A 16,946-nucleotide genomic window follows, 5' to 3' on the forward strand; every position below is an offset into this window, starting at 1 on the left:
GCCCCCACTGTGAGTTTTCTTTCATTAACTTGCTCTTGTCAAAGTGAATAAAGATCTGTTATATTTTGTCAGTGCCAGAGGCGTCAGCACTCAGGCAAGGTGGCGTCAGTGAGAGTCCCAATGATGGAAATTCAGAAACACGCGATGACTGTTCAGGAAAAAGCGCAGTACCTTTCTTGGGTTTGGGAGACCGGGATGCTTCCCATTTAAGCTGCTTCAGCATCCTTGTGAATCCTTGTGGTTGTATCAGAACAAGCCAGGGGGATAAAATAACTTTTCGGTCACCCCTAAAGGTGTACCCCTAGAAGTGTTCGTGACAGGGACACCCAATGACCCACTGAATCTGCTGCAACAGTGACTCCAACCAAGATAATGAATGATTACCTGGAATCAAGGAGCGAAAAAACAGGATTTGGGAAAGCAGCACAGGGATGGCTCACCCAGATTGACCTGCCATCCCAAAAACACCATTGCAGAACGCCAAGGCTGGTAATATCTTCAAGAATCAGCCCTATTTCTGCCCATAATGGGTGTATGTGGATTGACAAGGCAATCACAGCATTATTCGGTGTGTGTTCTCAATGCTTCCCTGAGGACTCCGGTCGATCAGGTCACATTCCAGCCTTAATGTATCTTGCTCGCATTTACACCTGTGCTTCCTTATGGGCAAGCACTATCTGATTTTATTCTGGACACACATGCAGATCAGCGGGTGCGTCTGGAGCAGACTGGCAGGAAAAGATGGCAGATCGCCGGCATCCTCCTCGCACCGTCATCAAATCACACTAATCCTGTTTTATTTGTTAGTTTGTTGTTGACCATTAGAGTTATCTTGATCAGTGAAGGTTCTTCCAAGACTACTGTCCCCTTCGTTTCATTTTCAGTCAGCGTTGACTTTGTTTTAAAGGAATACACAAGCAGAATGGACGCGGACCTTGTGTCCTGCATTTGGCCTTAAAGTTAAATATTGTGTGTCAAGTCACTTACATTTTGTTACAGAAGGTCCTTCTTTGAGTGTGTGTGTGTTTGTGTGTGTGTGTGTTTGTGTGTGTGTGTGTGTGTGTGTGTGTGTGAGAGAGAGGTGTTCGGATGGTCAGTGCCAGAAGCAGAAACTGTGAAACTGGACCGGGTGTGTAAATCAACATCACTCAAGAAAATAAATTGTTTGCTGCTCTCTGATCCTCTCTCACCCTTACACACACAAAACACTGCCGCCTCCATAACAGTATGGCAGATGCCTGCAAGTGCTCTAAGACACACACACACACACGCACGCACGCACGCACGCACGCACGCACGCACGCACGCACGCACACGCACACGCACACGCACACAACACAGGACATCCAATAGTGGTAAATCAAAAGCAGAACTAGAGCCAGAAGAAAATGAGAGAGATGGCTACCAAGATATAAAGAGAGGTTTTGTCCATTAAGTAATTTCATGAAGTCTCAACTAATCAAATCAATGTGTCACTTAGCCATTTATTTCTTTGCAAAGCCACGCTCAGAAACACACACACTCATGCACATACTCTGCAGTGACATAAAACTTTACTGCATTAAAATGATATACAGCCCCTTGATTCTGTTTGGGGCTTTTCAATCAACAGTACCTTCGGTTGACCTTTCCTCACTCTTGCACCGCCATATTTTCTCTCTGGTGTTCACAATCTATCTATTTCTGGCAACGCAAATTTTGTGTTCAGTGAACTTGATCTGTGCGTGTCCGCGCTTCATGTCAGGCCGCTGACAGACCGGGGCCAAGAACTCGACTGTCGGACAGAGGAGGCTCCTGGGGAGCAGGTGTCGAGAGAAACAAGGTCGAGAGAAAGCAGTCACGGAGTGAAAAATAAAGGGAGAAAAACAGCAAACAACAGATATTCAAAATGTCAGATAATTTCTGGATTGATTTGACCTTTTTATGCATAAATGATAATAGTAATAGCAATTCAAATGAACAAAGTGACATCAGTGATTTACATTTTTTATAATAATTTTAGAATTTTTACATAATTTTGCAGTTTCATGAGTTTTTGTTGACTTCTTTGGAAAAAAAATAATAATAAAATAAAAATCTGGCTCTACCAGTGAAAATGTTGACCTGTCTCGTCCCGTCTTGTCTCCACTTAAGGTTGCCAGGCCCCGGGGACGCCGTCGGTGTGTTTATGAATCATCCCACCTGTTATCAGACAGAGCGGAAGCGCAGACATTCAGGATTAGCTGTAATCTCCTCATCGATTCTGTAGCTTGTCTTCAAGGACCGTCACCGTCACGGGTCACGTCCTCCAGTACTTCACTTTATAAGAAAATACATGTCAATTAAATCTTCATTACCCTAAACTGTAGTTCATGCCAAGTCCTGTTCAATGATGGATATCTGGCTGAATTAAGATGGTCTGCATGATTGAAATACTGTTACCTTCAACGAGGAACTGACGCAAAGTGCAGGTTCGCGGGTTCGGGGAGGAAATCCATGACTCCACTGACTGCAATGGAAACAATTAATGGATTTCAGTATGTCATATTTAGTCTTGTAGTTTTGTGTGATTTAATTGTATTCATCTTATATTTTCAGATAAACTGAACTAAATTAAGACTTTACTTTGGAACTACAAATATATAAGATGAATCTTTTCATTCTTTTTTTTTTTACCAAACTTGATGGTTGACATTTATAGTCCAATTTTCTGATTTTTAGGACTTTGGCCACGTTCTTTGTTTTATTAATTCAACTGTGTCTTCTCAGGGTCCTCTGTAGTTTACCCTCCATGTATCTACAACCGAGCTTCATGTTTAATTTTATTTTTTCTTTTGACTTAGTGTTCTACACTTTTTCCAGTGTGTGTGTGTGTGTATTTGTGTTTGTGTGTGTGTGTGTGTTTAAGCGAGTGCGCACCATAGCCTGAGTTTTATCTCTTGTGAGGTGTGTGTGGATGTGTCCATAAATAGAAACAATATATATTCTAAATAATTAACATCATGTAAATGGAGGGGCAGCATGGCGCAGTGGTTAGCGCTTCAGCCTCACAGCACAGATGACCATAATTTGATTCTGACAGGGAACCTTTCTGTGTGGAGTTTGCATGTTCTCCCCATGTCCGTGTGGGTTCCCTCTGGGTTCTCCATTTTCTTGCCACAGCCCAAAAACATGTCGCAGGTTTTCTCGGGAAAATATCCCAGATGTGAAAGAAAGAGTGAATGGTTGTCTGTCTGTATATGTTACTTTTGACCAGTCCAGGGTGTACCCTGTTTCGCCCAGTGGCCGCTGGGATAGCGTCTTGAGCGCGCTCCCTTTTTTTCTTCCGGTCTATGGGCTGATCAATATATCAATATGTATTGGAGATAGTCAAAACAGATGTTTTTTGATTGAAATTGCATCATAGAAAGCATCATTTTAAAAGTCATTATTGAAAAGGGGGAGGAGGGAGGTGCACTAGTCTCAGCAGATATTCTATCTTTCCTTCACAATTTGAACCTCCTTTAATATCTGCCAAGAGTCACTTTAACATCAGCAACAATTCATGCAACAATCAGCAACAATCAAAATAACATGGATTTCTTAAGGGAAAAAAAAGACCCAGGTCTTGTCAAAAATGTAACTTGGATGCCAAACTTTAGCAATATATACGAGGAATATTATCTAGATATTTGCAGTAATTCCCTCCGTACTGCTTCTCTCCCTTCGTCCGACGTCTATTTGCTGCTTCAGCTTCGACACTGAGGCGTTCAATAAGAAGATCCATTGCTCCTCTCCTCTCCTGTGGAGATGAGGATGCGTTTATGTGTTTTGAAAGCAAAACCATTTAAACTACAATTTGACAGCGGAAGCTTTCATAGAAAAATGCAAAGACATATCGGATTTAAATTCCTCCCCCAGTGGAATGTTTTTCCAGCTTGTCAACATTTGCACTAACTTAATTTGTTGCTCATTTCTCCGGTTCAGTATGGATCTTTGCTTCATCTAACAAAAGTAGTTAAATAGATGATGCCAACGCCCCGGTGAGAAGCATCAGGTTATTTTCCTGCCATTTATACATGTTTCACCGTTAATGGCATAAATTGTGTCTTTGTCTTCATTCTACGCATCGTGATGAGCATCCATTAGTGTAGTCCTCGGCATTCAAACCCCCTAGCAAACAAATCCAGGCCACTAAACAGTAATTCGGAGGTTATTTCATATTCTAGTTGATTCTACTGAGGCACCACTCTTATTGTACTATTGGTAATTTGCACTGTGTGCTGATAATTGAAAATGTCTCAAGTGTGGCGGCACCGCACATTGTGTCAGTCTCAGCAGCAGAGCACAATTCTCCATCAAGCCCTGCAGGGAAGCAGGCGGCCCCATTCAGACCCTCCACTGAGCAGCGTCGGCTCCGGCAGCAGATTTTATCTGGGTTCCTTACTGTCGCTGCCATAGCGAACATTTTAAACATAATAATTTCTTTTATTCTCAGTCATTCACATCCCTCTCAGTACTAGAGCTTCATACTGAGAACACTTTAACCAGTAAGGGCAAGTAAGGGTACGTTAGATGAATTGTTTGCATGATAATTTCTTTAAAGTATTAGTAGTAAAAGATCTAGCTGCAAATATTGCCTTTCACAATCATCACAGATGGATCACACAAAAGCAAGCTATTTATTTTGGCGTTATAATATTTGTGGGGGAAATCAGCATTATAATGATGAACACAACTTGAAAAGAGGTACTTATGTATATATTTTCCACTGCAGCTTTTAATTCATAAAGAGCTTTTGGAAGAGTAAATCATTGTAGGTACTTCCAAATAATGTTCAGCTTAATCGAGCGAGACATCTTCCTCCAGCCTCCTCTGTTTCCGAGGGGGATCGCAGTTTTAAAAGCAGATTGCATAAAATGCACACCTTCTCAGCTTCTCCTGACTCTTCTATTCTGCACAGGAAGATCATCGAGGTGAAGATTATTGACGACGAGGAGTACGAGAAGAATAAGACCTTCACCATCGAGCTCGGGGAACCCATCCTGCTGGAAATCGGACAGAAACATGGTGGGTCTGCATGTTTATGAGCGTAAGGGAGGGCAGAGGACATGATGGGGTCTTTTTTTTAACCTCAACCCTCCTGCACATCTATCTTTTTAAATTGCTGGTCGAATCCTGCATTGATTGCCTGAAGAAGTTTAATCTAAATAGATTAATTGAGGGAACATTTTACATAAATCTGTAAGGGCAAGGATTGGACAGGGTTTAAAAAGCATTAAAGTCAACCTCTTGAGTTTTGTTTTTTTAATGACTCCTTCAACATCTCACCTACCACAGGAAAACATCAAAAGTTACTTCCTCAGGAGCATCGTCCAGTTAATTAAATGAATAGATGCCAGGAATGTTCTATTTTTGCATTATTGCGCAATTTTAAAGATTTTAAGGCCAAGCAATAAGATAAGATACAATCAAAAAATATATAATTTGTCGTTTATCCCTGCCTTTCACCAGCTGGTGTTTTCCACCCTTTCCGCTCGCCTGAGCTGAAGTTCTTCGAAACCTCCGAAAATGTTATTTTCAATGAACTATGCAAGGTTTAGCATAACGCTGAAAAGCCCCATGAATGACTGAGGGGTAAAGACACTCAACTCTGACAGTCAATACTTATTTCTGCAAAAAGTCAAAACCCTGACAGATGGAAATAAAAGGTGCATCGCATTTTACTCATTTTATTGCCATTCATACATTTTCCGTCCTTCTCTTCCTAAGCTAGTATTCACTTCCTTTTTGCATCCCCAACATGGATTACAGTAGTACAGATACCCATACTGCTATTTCACATTAATATTTCCCTCCCCCCAAATTACAGCTCTACTCGAGAGGGGATTATAAATATTCGAAAGTAATCTGCTCTTCTATTGGTTAAATCACCGGAAAGATAGGAACAATAGGAATTACATTTACCACTAACATGTGTGAATCATGATATATGCTAGTCTACTTTGCCAGCCATTTGTGTTTTACCTCCATGTTTTCTAGTTACTCCGAACCATGAATCTTGGCATGGCAGTTTGGGGTTTTTAGGCTGAATGACATGTCTTAACATGGAAATAAAATGTCACAGCATCCCTGCATGATGAAGCTCCTGTATTTACATAATCATTCAGTCGCACTGCCAGCAGCAGTAGGGAAATGGTAACCAGCCACACGCCTGTGTGCCTCTAAATCATAGACTCTTAAGATTTAAATACCTATTTCAGCCCCCACTTCCCATCAACTCAAAGTATTTTGCAGCGGGTATGTGACCCCTCCTCAGGCTTTAATAGTTCCCAAATAATCCCAGCAGTGTTTGATGAGGCATCCAGCTGAAATAGAAGCTTCACAAGCTGAGAGGTAAACTCCTCACTGCATTCAAACTGACACACACGTAAACATACACAAACAGCCACGAGGAGCCGAACGCCCGGGGGCATGTTTCGTTATAAAGGTATTATAATTGGGTTTTATATTGCTGATACAGAGGAGTTGGACATACATTAACGCAAACACACACACACAGACGCACACACACACACACACACACACACACACTGTATGACTGCTTTTCAGGCTAAGGTGACTAAAACATGTAATGATTCTGTGTGTTAAGTGTTCATGAGGGAATTAAGAGCAGAATTGTCTAAAGAGATAGCAAAGAGAAATGTTATGTATATAATTACATACTACAATTATATATATATATATATATATATATATATATATATATATATATATACATATACATATATTATATACAATTATACATTTATTTAATATATAATATATATATACAGTTAACTTGTGTGTATTTCTAATAGCAAGGGAGATGCCTGTAATGCATCAGGGCTTAAAACATTTGCAAACAAATGAAGATCTTTACCTTACAAGTGGAAATTGGGATACTGGTGGTTGAAGAAGGTGTGTTTGGAAGCAGAGAGACACAAGGAAGACCAATGAGAAGATTTAAAGATTTATGGATTCGTAAAAAAGACGACATGAAGTTAGTTGGTATGAAAGAACAGGATACAGAGAATAGGGTTAGATGGTGAAGTTTAATTTGCTGCGGCGGCCCCGGAAAGGAGCAGCCAAAAGGAAAAGAAAAAGACGAAGAAAAAGGCGTCATTTTACTTTGGCTTTGCACTGTGTCATTGTTGACGACTCGCTCCAAATATTTTGGTCTCCTAGGCGATTCTAACGAGAATAAGCCGCTGGTCGGAGCTGAGGAGGAAGAGGTGGCCAAGATGGGTTGTCCCAGTCTGGGTGAACACACACAACTAGAAGTGGTGATTGAGGAGTCCTACGAGTTCAAGGTCAGTGGATCTGATTTACTTTGTGTTCCTTCCTCATAATATCATTTGATGTATTTTCCACAGCTTCCCACGCTGCAAGATGAACGATTCATTTTGTTAGCATGAAGAAAACTCTCATGAGTGACTTCACATTTTGATTGCAGGCAAAACAACAAATAATTTCCAAGAATCGAGCCATCATCTCTTAGTTGTAAATAATGTTATTTAATGTATAGGATGGGGATTGATACTGCACTGTTTATCCGGCAAACCAAAAAAAAGCATGTTGGCTCTCTAATTTCATAAATAATTCAAAGTCGAGTTGTGGATTGTATCAGCCTGTTATTTAGCCAGTGATTAAATAGTTGCTACAGAAACAAAATCATTGCCAGCAGGAACAAAAGTATTAAGGCCAATACCTTTGAAACATTAGGAGGAAAAAAAACGTAAAATATAAAGCCTCAAAGTCTTCAAAACACTCATTAAAAAGTGAATAAAAATAGAAAAAGGTAAAAAAAAAAAGCATTTTACCAACATGCCTAATCTTTTTATTTGTTTATTTTCCTCATGAGTTTGTAGCTTGCCTGGGAATATGGAATTTTAAACCATAATCTGTTCAGTTCATCTATTTCTTTTTTTTACTCATTTGTGCATTTGTTTAATTTTTCATTGTTTGTGTGGCTGTGTGTGTGTGTGTGTGTGTGTGTGCCTGTGCCTGTGCACGCGTATGCAGAGAGCGGTTGATGAACTTTTGCGGCGAAAAAAACAGGTTACCCATCTTTTGTGCACTTCTGCACGCCTCTGCATGACACTTTTTGTAATTGGTCTCCACTCTGCCCTTCTTCTATGGTGTAAAACAAACCCATCCCCACGCCCCAAGCCAAACCCGACAGCACAACCAGGATGTATATAGATTTCGCAAATCTCAGTTTGCGGTGCTGCAAATCTTGTAATATCCCAATCCTCGCTACCACAGTGTGCACGTGAACCCAATTTTACGAAGATGCCTAAACACCCTCAGAACCTCCTTGATCATATAGTATTTGACATTTTCCCACACATTGCAGTGGGTACAGTGTCAAGGGATGGGTCTCTGTTCGTTACATCAAATCAGCTCAATAGGTCATTATGCGAAAAAAAAAAAAAAAAAGATGCGTTTCTGTATCCAGAAAATCCAGAGACACCGCAAAGCGCATCTGCTCTTCAGTGGCACAGGATGCAAAATATTCGTGGACATTAATGTTTAGTTTTCCAGTTTGTTGATCTGTAAAGCAAGTGCACTGGAGAATTCTGCCACTGACATCTGGTTTAGCCCAGAGCCACTTAGAGCCATTCCTTCAGATATTTGAAAGTTCTAAAATTAACGTAATCAAACAGGGTCATTTCTCATGTATGAATTTATGGCTGGTTGCAATGTCTTATTGTCATATTCTTTTTGAGCAGGAGCACGTCAGGTTAGCACCAACTTACCCACAGTTCCACTGTTTAGTTTTTCTGCTTCATCCTCAGTGCCACACCAGCTATGCTAACAAGCACTGCAGTGTCTAGTTAATCTTGCAGCTCATCACGACTTATCAGATGGAATTATGATTGTAAATAGCACGTTTCTTCCATTATGACTCAAATTCTACACAATTTTTCACAATCTCATCTCCATGTTGTTTTTAAGTAACTTTTAAAAAGGATTCCACACTTTGGTCAGAATAAAAAATATCTATCTAAGCAATCCTCATCATTTTTCATTTCTAGAGATTTCATTATGCACCATGCTTCAGTCTATTTGAGCTTCAATAACTTTCTCTCCGAGGAGGCGTGTCCCCCTCCTCAGCCAGGCCCCCAGAAGAATTATGATAATGACCCGTGGTTGCATGCAGTAAAGCTGCAGTGAGCTGTTTTACATCAACTATTTTATTATTCCTCTTCCCTGCTGCTTTAAAACTAAAATCCTTCAAACCTGCCTGGAGGCTTTTCCTAGATTTCACAGGGAGCATCATCTGATCGCAGCATTCTATGGTATTTTGCAGAAATATTTTAATTAGCACACTCTAACTAATTTTTTTTTCCTCTGACTTTCTGGCTGTTTATGTTCGTCTTTTGCAAAAAGCCTGAAATCAGTATTTTCCTCTTTATCTGTGAAACTGAGTGAATTAAAAACTTGGAGCTTGTGTCTTTTCCTTTTCTGCCCTGTCTGTGTGGATTGGGTCCTATTTTTCTGCGTGCCTCTGTGTGTGTGTGTGTGTGTGTGTGTGTGTGTGTGTGTGTGTGTGTGTGTGTGTGTGTGTGTGTGTGTGTGTGTGTGTAGAGTACAGTAGATAAGTTGATCAAGAAAACAAACCTTGCATTGGTGGTGGGAAGCAGCAGCTGGAGGGAGCAGTTTGTGAGCGCAGTTACCGTCAGTGCAGGTAAAATGTGAACCCACACACATCACACACACACACACACACACACACACACACACACACACACACACACACACGGGCGTGCCCGCACACACGCGATATACAGTACACAAAAGACAAGGCATCACTTTGATTTATGAAACTGACAGTTTGATCCATGTCTTCCTTGATTTAAATGATGGATGATGAGGAATCCTGATGAAACATGATGACGGCTTTCAGTCATCCAGTTATTTTAAACTGCTGTTTGTAGTTTCCTGGTAGTGCAGGTTTCACTGCTGTCACTGATCCCATAAATCCACAGTGTACGCTTAAATTTCTCTCTGTTAAATCGCAAGGGATAATTGCTTTTCCTCAAAAATAATTTGACATTTTTGGAAGGAAGGAAGGTTGGGTTCAAATCTAACTCTCATTATTTTCCCATGAAAAATGCTAGACTGTATTCAGCCAACAGATTATGATTAAGTATAGCGAACTACATCATGTTGATCTTGCTCCTGATCCTAATCCATGTAATTTATTGAATCTTAATAAAGAGACTTTAATATGGATGAATGCAGGACGGAACCAGAAAGAGTCTTAAAGTTTTGTCTCCAATTTCCATCTTTTTCTTCCCTCCCGCTCCCCTTCACGTCTGTACATCCACATCCCTCCGCTCTACCTCTATGACGGATCCATCACTTTAAAAAGGAGATGACGACGAGGAGGAGAGCGGCGAGGAGCGGCTGCCATCGTGCTTTGACTACATCATGCACTTCCTCACCGTCTTCTGGAAGGTTTTGTTTGCCTTCGTTCCGCCCACGGAGTACTGGAACGGCTGGGCCTGCTTCTTTGTCTCAATCTCGCTCATCGGCGTGCTGACGGCGGTCACCGGTGACTTGGCGTCGCATTTCGGCTGCACAATAGGCCTGAAGGACTCGGTGACGGCTGTGGTGTTCGTGGCTCTGGGGACCTCGGTGCCAGGTGAGGGGGTCAAAGCATGTTGGGTTGTGTGACATGAAGTGGTGCACTCATATTCTTGTTTCTTGTAAAATCTCAAGTTTTGGAAAACGCTGTGCGTTTCAATTTTATTACTTTTATATAAAACACCAGAGAACATCCAGTATTTGTTCGATGGGTGTCTGAGGACTGATTTGCTATGGTCCAATGATGACAGGTGATTGTCGTTCCCAGCCTCCCCCTTTCTTTTGTGTCTGTTTATCAGGGTCAAAATGACAGCTTGAAACATGTGAACAGACATAGAGTTAGGAGATGACGATAGCGACTGAATCATTTTAATCTCGGTTAGCAGTTTGAGACACACCACAGCATCCGGTGTTACTCGGACGGGATTCACGGGGTTGCAGCCCTCCGGCTCAGTCCCTGCTTTCACCCAAACATTCTGAATTCAGGCACAGAATATTTTCCTGACAAACGAACGCTTTTAATCTAAGTGTTTGAAATGACGTCCATTTAAATCCTGGTGAAATGAGGACAGCGTGGCGATAAACCCCCAACAACCTCCTTGACTGATTTACCCGACTGAAGCAACCGCTCTCGGAGAGCAGCCCTCGAGTTCAGCATCCGGTAATGAAAGTGAGCCCCGTCATCACCTTCAGCCAGAGCTTTTCTCCATCTGCGGGGTTCAAGACCACCCCTCAGTTCCATCCCCCGCTCTTCCGGCCATTTGACCGTTGCCCCTCAGTTTGATGAGAAATAACTAACTCTTCTCCCTCCAGGCCTGCGGCGGATTCCTTGTAAAGTAATGTTTGGGTAAACGCCGTAGGTCGGACCTAGATGCCTTAACCTTGGATTTGATTTTATCAGTCAGTGTTTCCCCCTGCATGTTTTCCCCCAGTCTTTCATTTTGGTCGCTCGCTCCCTACTTTCACTCCTCGCTCCTGTTCCCTGCCTGCTCTGTTATCATACACCTCTCTTATCTCCTGCTCTCATGCCCCGTCCCGCTCAATTTATTATTCTGTCTCTGTGTTACCTGACTCCTCTCCCTCTCTCCCTTCCTCTTATTGGCTGCGGTGTTTTCACCGTCGTATCATCCATCACGCTGACCCGAGTGTGCTGCAGGACCCAGGTGTGTGTGGGTCAAATTGTGCATTTGCTCTGGTGAGCTGATGGAAGTTTGTGTGCAGCAGATCATTATACATTCACCTGGGAGTGTGTTTGTGTGCGCGTGCGTGTATACGTGCATGTTTGTGTGTGCGTGAGCACATTAGCAAGTAAAACTTATCAACTGCTCTTCATTCTCTCATTGCTCTGTAACCTCCCCTTTGCCCTCCTTCAGGTTTATTATTACGTACAAGAAAGGCTTAAAGATTTTTAGACTTTACATCATCACAGCTCAAACATTTTGGGTCTGATCAGTGGCTCCACGTGAGCTGTGTGACTCTAAGGCTGTTTCCAAAAGAGGTATTCAAAACATACTCTTCACCTGCTGTTTGCGGCGCCGGTACATTTCACAGTGGTTGTCAGCGGTGGCGCTGCATGTGAATGGATCATTTGAACAAAAAGATCGGAGGCACAAGATAATGAATCTATTTATAAATGTGAATACAAGCTTTTAAGATGCATCACTGCTTCACTTAATCATTTTTTTCACACGCTGTGCTCCTTTTTGCACAGTTCGGTGGTATTTGTTTTATTTCACATGCCTGGAGGGCAACAACAAATAGGGCAGCTACCAAAAAAGAAAAAGAAAACTTTCACAAACTTTCACAAATGACCCCAGAGGTACTACAACATCTGATTGGTTACAATAGAAGTGATTACATCATGATGTCATTGTGGCTCTCTCCGTTTCCATAACACAGTCTAGATTTATCTTCGGGTCTGACCAAGAACAATGTCTGACACCGGTGTTCTCCCATCCCTCTTTATCTCTTTTTATTTCCGGCGAGCATAATGAACCTCTGACATTATATCAACAAAGGGGGTTGAGATGACCTTCCTTCGGATGGACTGTACTATTCCATGCTGCCTTCATCCGACCGGTCACTTCATCCTCCCCTTTTGTTTAGCTGGAAATTAACAGACCCTTTTGGCAATTGTGTAAACTGCACATTTCTCAGTTTGGGTCTCTATAAGTTATATTTACAGGGTTATAGTGAAAGGGAAAGCGCTATAGTTCTTGTCCATCTGTGAATCCAGACTCTTCAGAGAGTGCCGAGACGAGCCACATATATTTTCCGAGGATGTAGTGCGGTAACATTGAACAACTGATTGAACAACTGACTGATGATGTTCATCAGTGAACATCACCTCCACTCTGCGTCAATGTGGGAGTAAACCCTACAGCTGACAGTCTGGATGGCGACTCCGTGTGCAGTCGTTGTTTATTGGTTAATAAGTAACTGCAGGTAAATTGCAATCAGAAAATCAGCTATTCTTGGATGTTTTCTCCCCGAGCAGCAGCTTTTACGTTCTGGAGGTCAACGTGACCGGATCCTACAAGTTGCGTTTAATGTACAACAATCAGACAGACATACTGCAGGTGAAGGGCTGGGGAAACAGTCTATGATGGGATGGATTTAATATGCAGTTTCATGACTCCGATTTAAGCCCTGTCTCGTCTGTCGTCCTGTCACAGCACGCATTTTTTTCTAAATCTTCCCATGCGGTGTGTGTGTGTGTATATGTATGTGTGTGTGAGACCGACAGAATCACAGTTCACCTCCCCATGAAAAATGTTGGGAGGATCATTTTCATTTTCATGAATATGAATTTCAGTTAATCTCACCGACATCCAAATGGGAAGTGAGACTCATCTCATCGAACAAAACTAAAAATAGAAATAAGCAGAGATGTGTGTGCAGTAACTGGCAGCTGTTTCCCTGGTGTTCCCTGACGTCGCAGCTGTAGAGGCTCTACGCTCATTTGCTATCCACTCAAACATTCAGCACCAAAGTATTCAATTTACTTATTGCATTACTCCTCCAACAGGCTAACGCTGAAGGATGAGACTAGTTTCAAGTCAACCGACGAGTGGATGTTTTTCAGCCTTGGCTGTGCACAACACTGCAAGGTTGCGAAGGCATAATCGTATCAATGACTTATTGGGAATGGCTTTATTACAAAAATGATAATCAGTTAAGGAAACACACACACATCATGACAATAGTCATGGCTTTTGGTCAAGAGAAAATGGACAGAAGTATTCCAAATTATCATAAAATAAAATCCTAAAATAGTCCATCTCTCTCTCTATCTCTCACTCTCTTGCTCTCTTTTCTCCTCGGATTCCTTTTCCCTGCCCCCCTTCAGATCTATTTTCTCCATACATTGTTCTCCCTGGCAGCTGTCATCCAGTAAATATATATTTTTGTACAATTTTCCTTATCTTTTTTTTTTACCACCCTCCTTCCTATTGTCTACGAATGGTTTTACGTCTAAGCTACTCGTCATTTCCATATTGTTACTTTGTGATATAACCCTAGGTTTCTTGCTCTGTTTTCATTTCTTTCAGCATATTTAAAGACCTTGCTAGTGTGTATGCGCTGAAATTTTGTGACAAGACCACTCAGTGTGTATTACCTGGTTAGAGTTTCCACATTAGTATACTCTACAGTCGCCCTAAAATGTATCAAAACTACATTTAAGATACAACTATGTCTGGCTCATGTCCCGGTGAATTCGGTTCATACATTCTCTAATACCTCGGTTCATGAATTGTTCCCTCAACAAATAGTTCTTTGTGTTCTGGGGTCATTCTGAATTCTTTAAATGAAAAGCAGAGGGGTAAAATGATCTTGAACACCACTGGGGTGTTGAGTAAGGATAAACCCATCAGATTGCACCTACATCGAATGTACTTTAAAATATTTTGGAAATATTTCTCCTGCCAAGTCAAGTCAGATTTTCTTAATAAAGCGCCTAATCACAACTCAGTTATCTGATGACACTTTCCACTTTCCATAAGGAGCCGTTCTGGACTACACACTTTAAAAAGATCTCATTCCCTCATTCAAAGAACATTCCCCCATCAGCAAGCACTTGGCAACAGCTGCAAGGAACCAGTGCCTTTTTCCAGTGCAGAAACCTTGGATTGATCCTAGGTCAATGTTAGGCAGCCTTCTGCCTCGACCAGTTGGGGTAGAAAGAGAGAGAGCGAGAAAGAAGGACGGAGAGATAGAAAGCAAGAGTGTGATAGGGTTGTGAGGGACAGGTATAAATGATGTCATAATAACAACAGTATCACTGATTGATACATGGTTGTAGTTGATATTATGCATTAATTGCTTTAATATTCATAAAAGAAATAATCGTGGATGCCTGGTAGAACCGCTGCAGCAGATCAAGAGGGCCCAGGGACTCAGAAGAAGATATGAGGTTACTATCATGCATTGCTGATGGGACAAAAGTGCAGATGGGATAGGAAGAGTGGGAAGAATGAGAGAAATGCATCATGGGATGCTTAGCGTTATGCTAACTATAAACATTCTCAAAAAGAAAGCTTTTAAAGCCGATTCCTAAAATAAGAAACCGTGTCTGCCCCTTGGATAAAGATGTGAAGCTGGTTCCACAGAGGAGGAGCTTGCTAACTGAATGCTCCGGCTCTGCTCCTGTGTTTCGATGTACCATAATAGGACATTATCAAGGTAATGAGCAGGATGGGCGTGAAAATAATCTGTGATATCGCAAACAATTCCCAGGGGACCACCTCTTAAAACAAGGGTCAATTTACACTCATCAGTGGATGAGGAAAACAGAACAAATACAAATTGTGTACAAAAACAGCCGTCTGAAGACTTATGAGAGGTAATACTTAAGTTTTTTCTCTTTCTTTCAGACACTTTTGCCAGCAAGGTCGCCGCCATCCAGGACCAATATGCTGATGCTTCCATCGGCAACGTCACCGGCTCCAACGCTGTTAATGTTTTCCTGGGCATCGGCGTGGCATGGACCATCGCTGCCGTCGCATGGCGCTCCAAGGGCCAGCGCTTCCTAGTGAACCCTGGAAACCTGGCCTTCTCTGTCACCCTCTTCACCATCCTGGCCTTGGTGTGCGTCATCATGCTACTGTATAGGCGGCGGCCAACAGTGGCTGGCGGCGAGCTCGGAGGCCCGCGGACTTGCAAGATGATTACGTCCATGCTCTTTGTCTCGCTGTGGCTGATTTACATCATGCTGGCTTCACTCGAGGCCTACTGCCATATACCTGGGTTTTAAATGGAGAGGAGAGGGGAGGAGAAAAGGGGAGAGGAGAGGAGAGGAGAGGAGAGGAGAGGAGAGAGGAGAGGAGAGGAGAGGAGAGAAGAGAAGAGAAGAGAAGAGAAGAGAAGAGAAGAGAAGAGAAGGGACACACTGCCAATATTAGGAGAGAAATGAGACGATATGAGAAGGAGAGCTGGGGAGATAGGGGGTGATTAATTCATTGAATAAGTCAGATATTTCCCATAATGTCACAGAAAAGAGTCAGAATCATCAATAAACATCGGACTACTTCGACAATATCCAGTTCATCGAGGACTTCAAGTAGGAGCTGCTGAATATTGAGCCAATGGCTGCTCCGTGACACTGCCAAACAAGGAAGAGAAAGGAGGGAAGGAAGGAAAGGTGAAGAGGGGGCCAACGTTGAAAGTCAAGCCGGGAGTTCTCAGACGAGGGATGATTGAAAGGAGTGATGGAACGAGCCGATGGACGGGCTCGTTCTCTCTCCCTCGCGCTCTTCGGAGGTGGATCCTCCTGTCAGTAGCTCTGACTGACCTCGGGGCCCTCAGGTGACTCAACGTGAAGGACCACCCACTGGGATCTGGCCAAATAGGCGGTATTAAATCGGACATTTTTATTTTTCTCCTTTCTCTCCTTGAATACACTGTGCTGAGTAGTCCCCCCTTCCCCGAGTGTAGACTGTAAACATCCCCCTTCCTCCAGCCGTCCCACCTGCCTTACTCTCACCTCCCCAGTAGAAGGTACCCATGATAAGATGCTATAGCCGCCACCGACCCTCCTCCGTATCACTGAGCCGATCCCTCCTCTTTCCCGTCCGTCCACAGCTCCTTTTTCTACGGTTTCGATGGTGTCACGTGTTAATGTCGTTACCGTGAAATTGTAAACAACTTAAACTTAAAAGGAAAAAAAAGGAAAAACATATGTATTATAAATCTGGGATGGATCTGGGGAGGGTGGGTAAGGGAACTTAGAGCATGAATTCTAAATGTGACCACAATGATGGATTGAAGGCAGGAAACGCCACGCAGGCCTCGCCCCCAGCAACACACATCCTGAGGTATATTGTTTACACTCTAAACTCACCTGGACAGTTGGA

The 16,946-nt window shown here is 42.4% G+C and overlaps 1 protein-coding gene across 2 annotated transcripts in view; it reads left to right on the top strand.

Annotated features, from left to right (window-relative positions):
• LOC147223676 (sodium/calcium exchanger 1-like) overlaps window positions 1-15,960 on the top strand; it is a 95,278-nt gene extending 79,318 nt beyond the window's left edge. For both annotated transcript variants that reach the window (XM_086165199.1, XM_086165200.1), the window contains exons 12-16: window positions 4,922-5,028; window positions 7,186-7,310; window positions 9,592-9,691; window positions 10,379-10,651; window positions 15,468-15,960. In XM_086165199.1, coding sequence (XP_086021325.1) covers window positions 4,922-5,028; window positions 7,186-7,310; window positions 9,592-9,691; window positions 10,379-10,651; window positions 15,468-15,847 — 985 coding nt within the window. In that variant the 3' untranslated portion in view covers window positions 15,848-15,960. The remainder of the gene's footprint in view (window positions 1-4,921; window positions 5,029-7,185; window positions 7,311-9,591; window positions 9,692-10,378; window positions 10,652-15,467) is intronic.
• Window positions 15,961-16,946: the final 986 nt, after the last annotated feature.

This window comes from Fistularia commersonii, chromosome 19, assembly GCF_037954325.1.
Source record: "Fistularia commersonii isolate RoL2024-O1a breed Wild chromosome 19, RoL_Fcom_v1.0, whole genome shotgun sequence".
NCBI classification, from domain to species: Eukaryota; Metazoa; Chordata; class Actinopteri; order Syngnathiformes; family Fistulariidae; genus Fistularia; species Fistularia commersonii.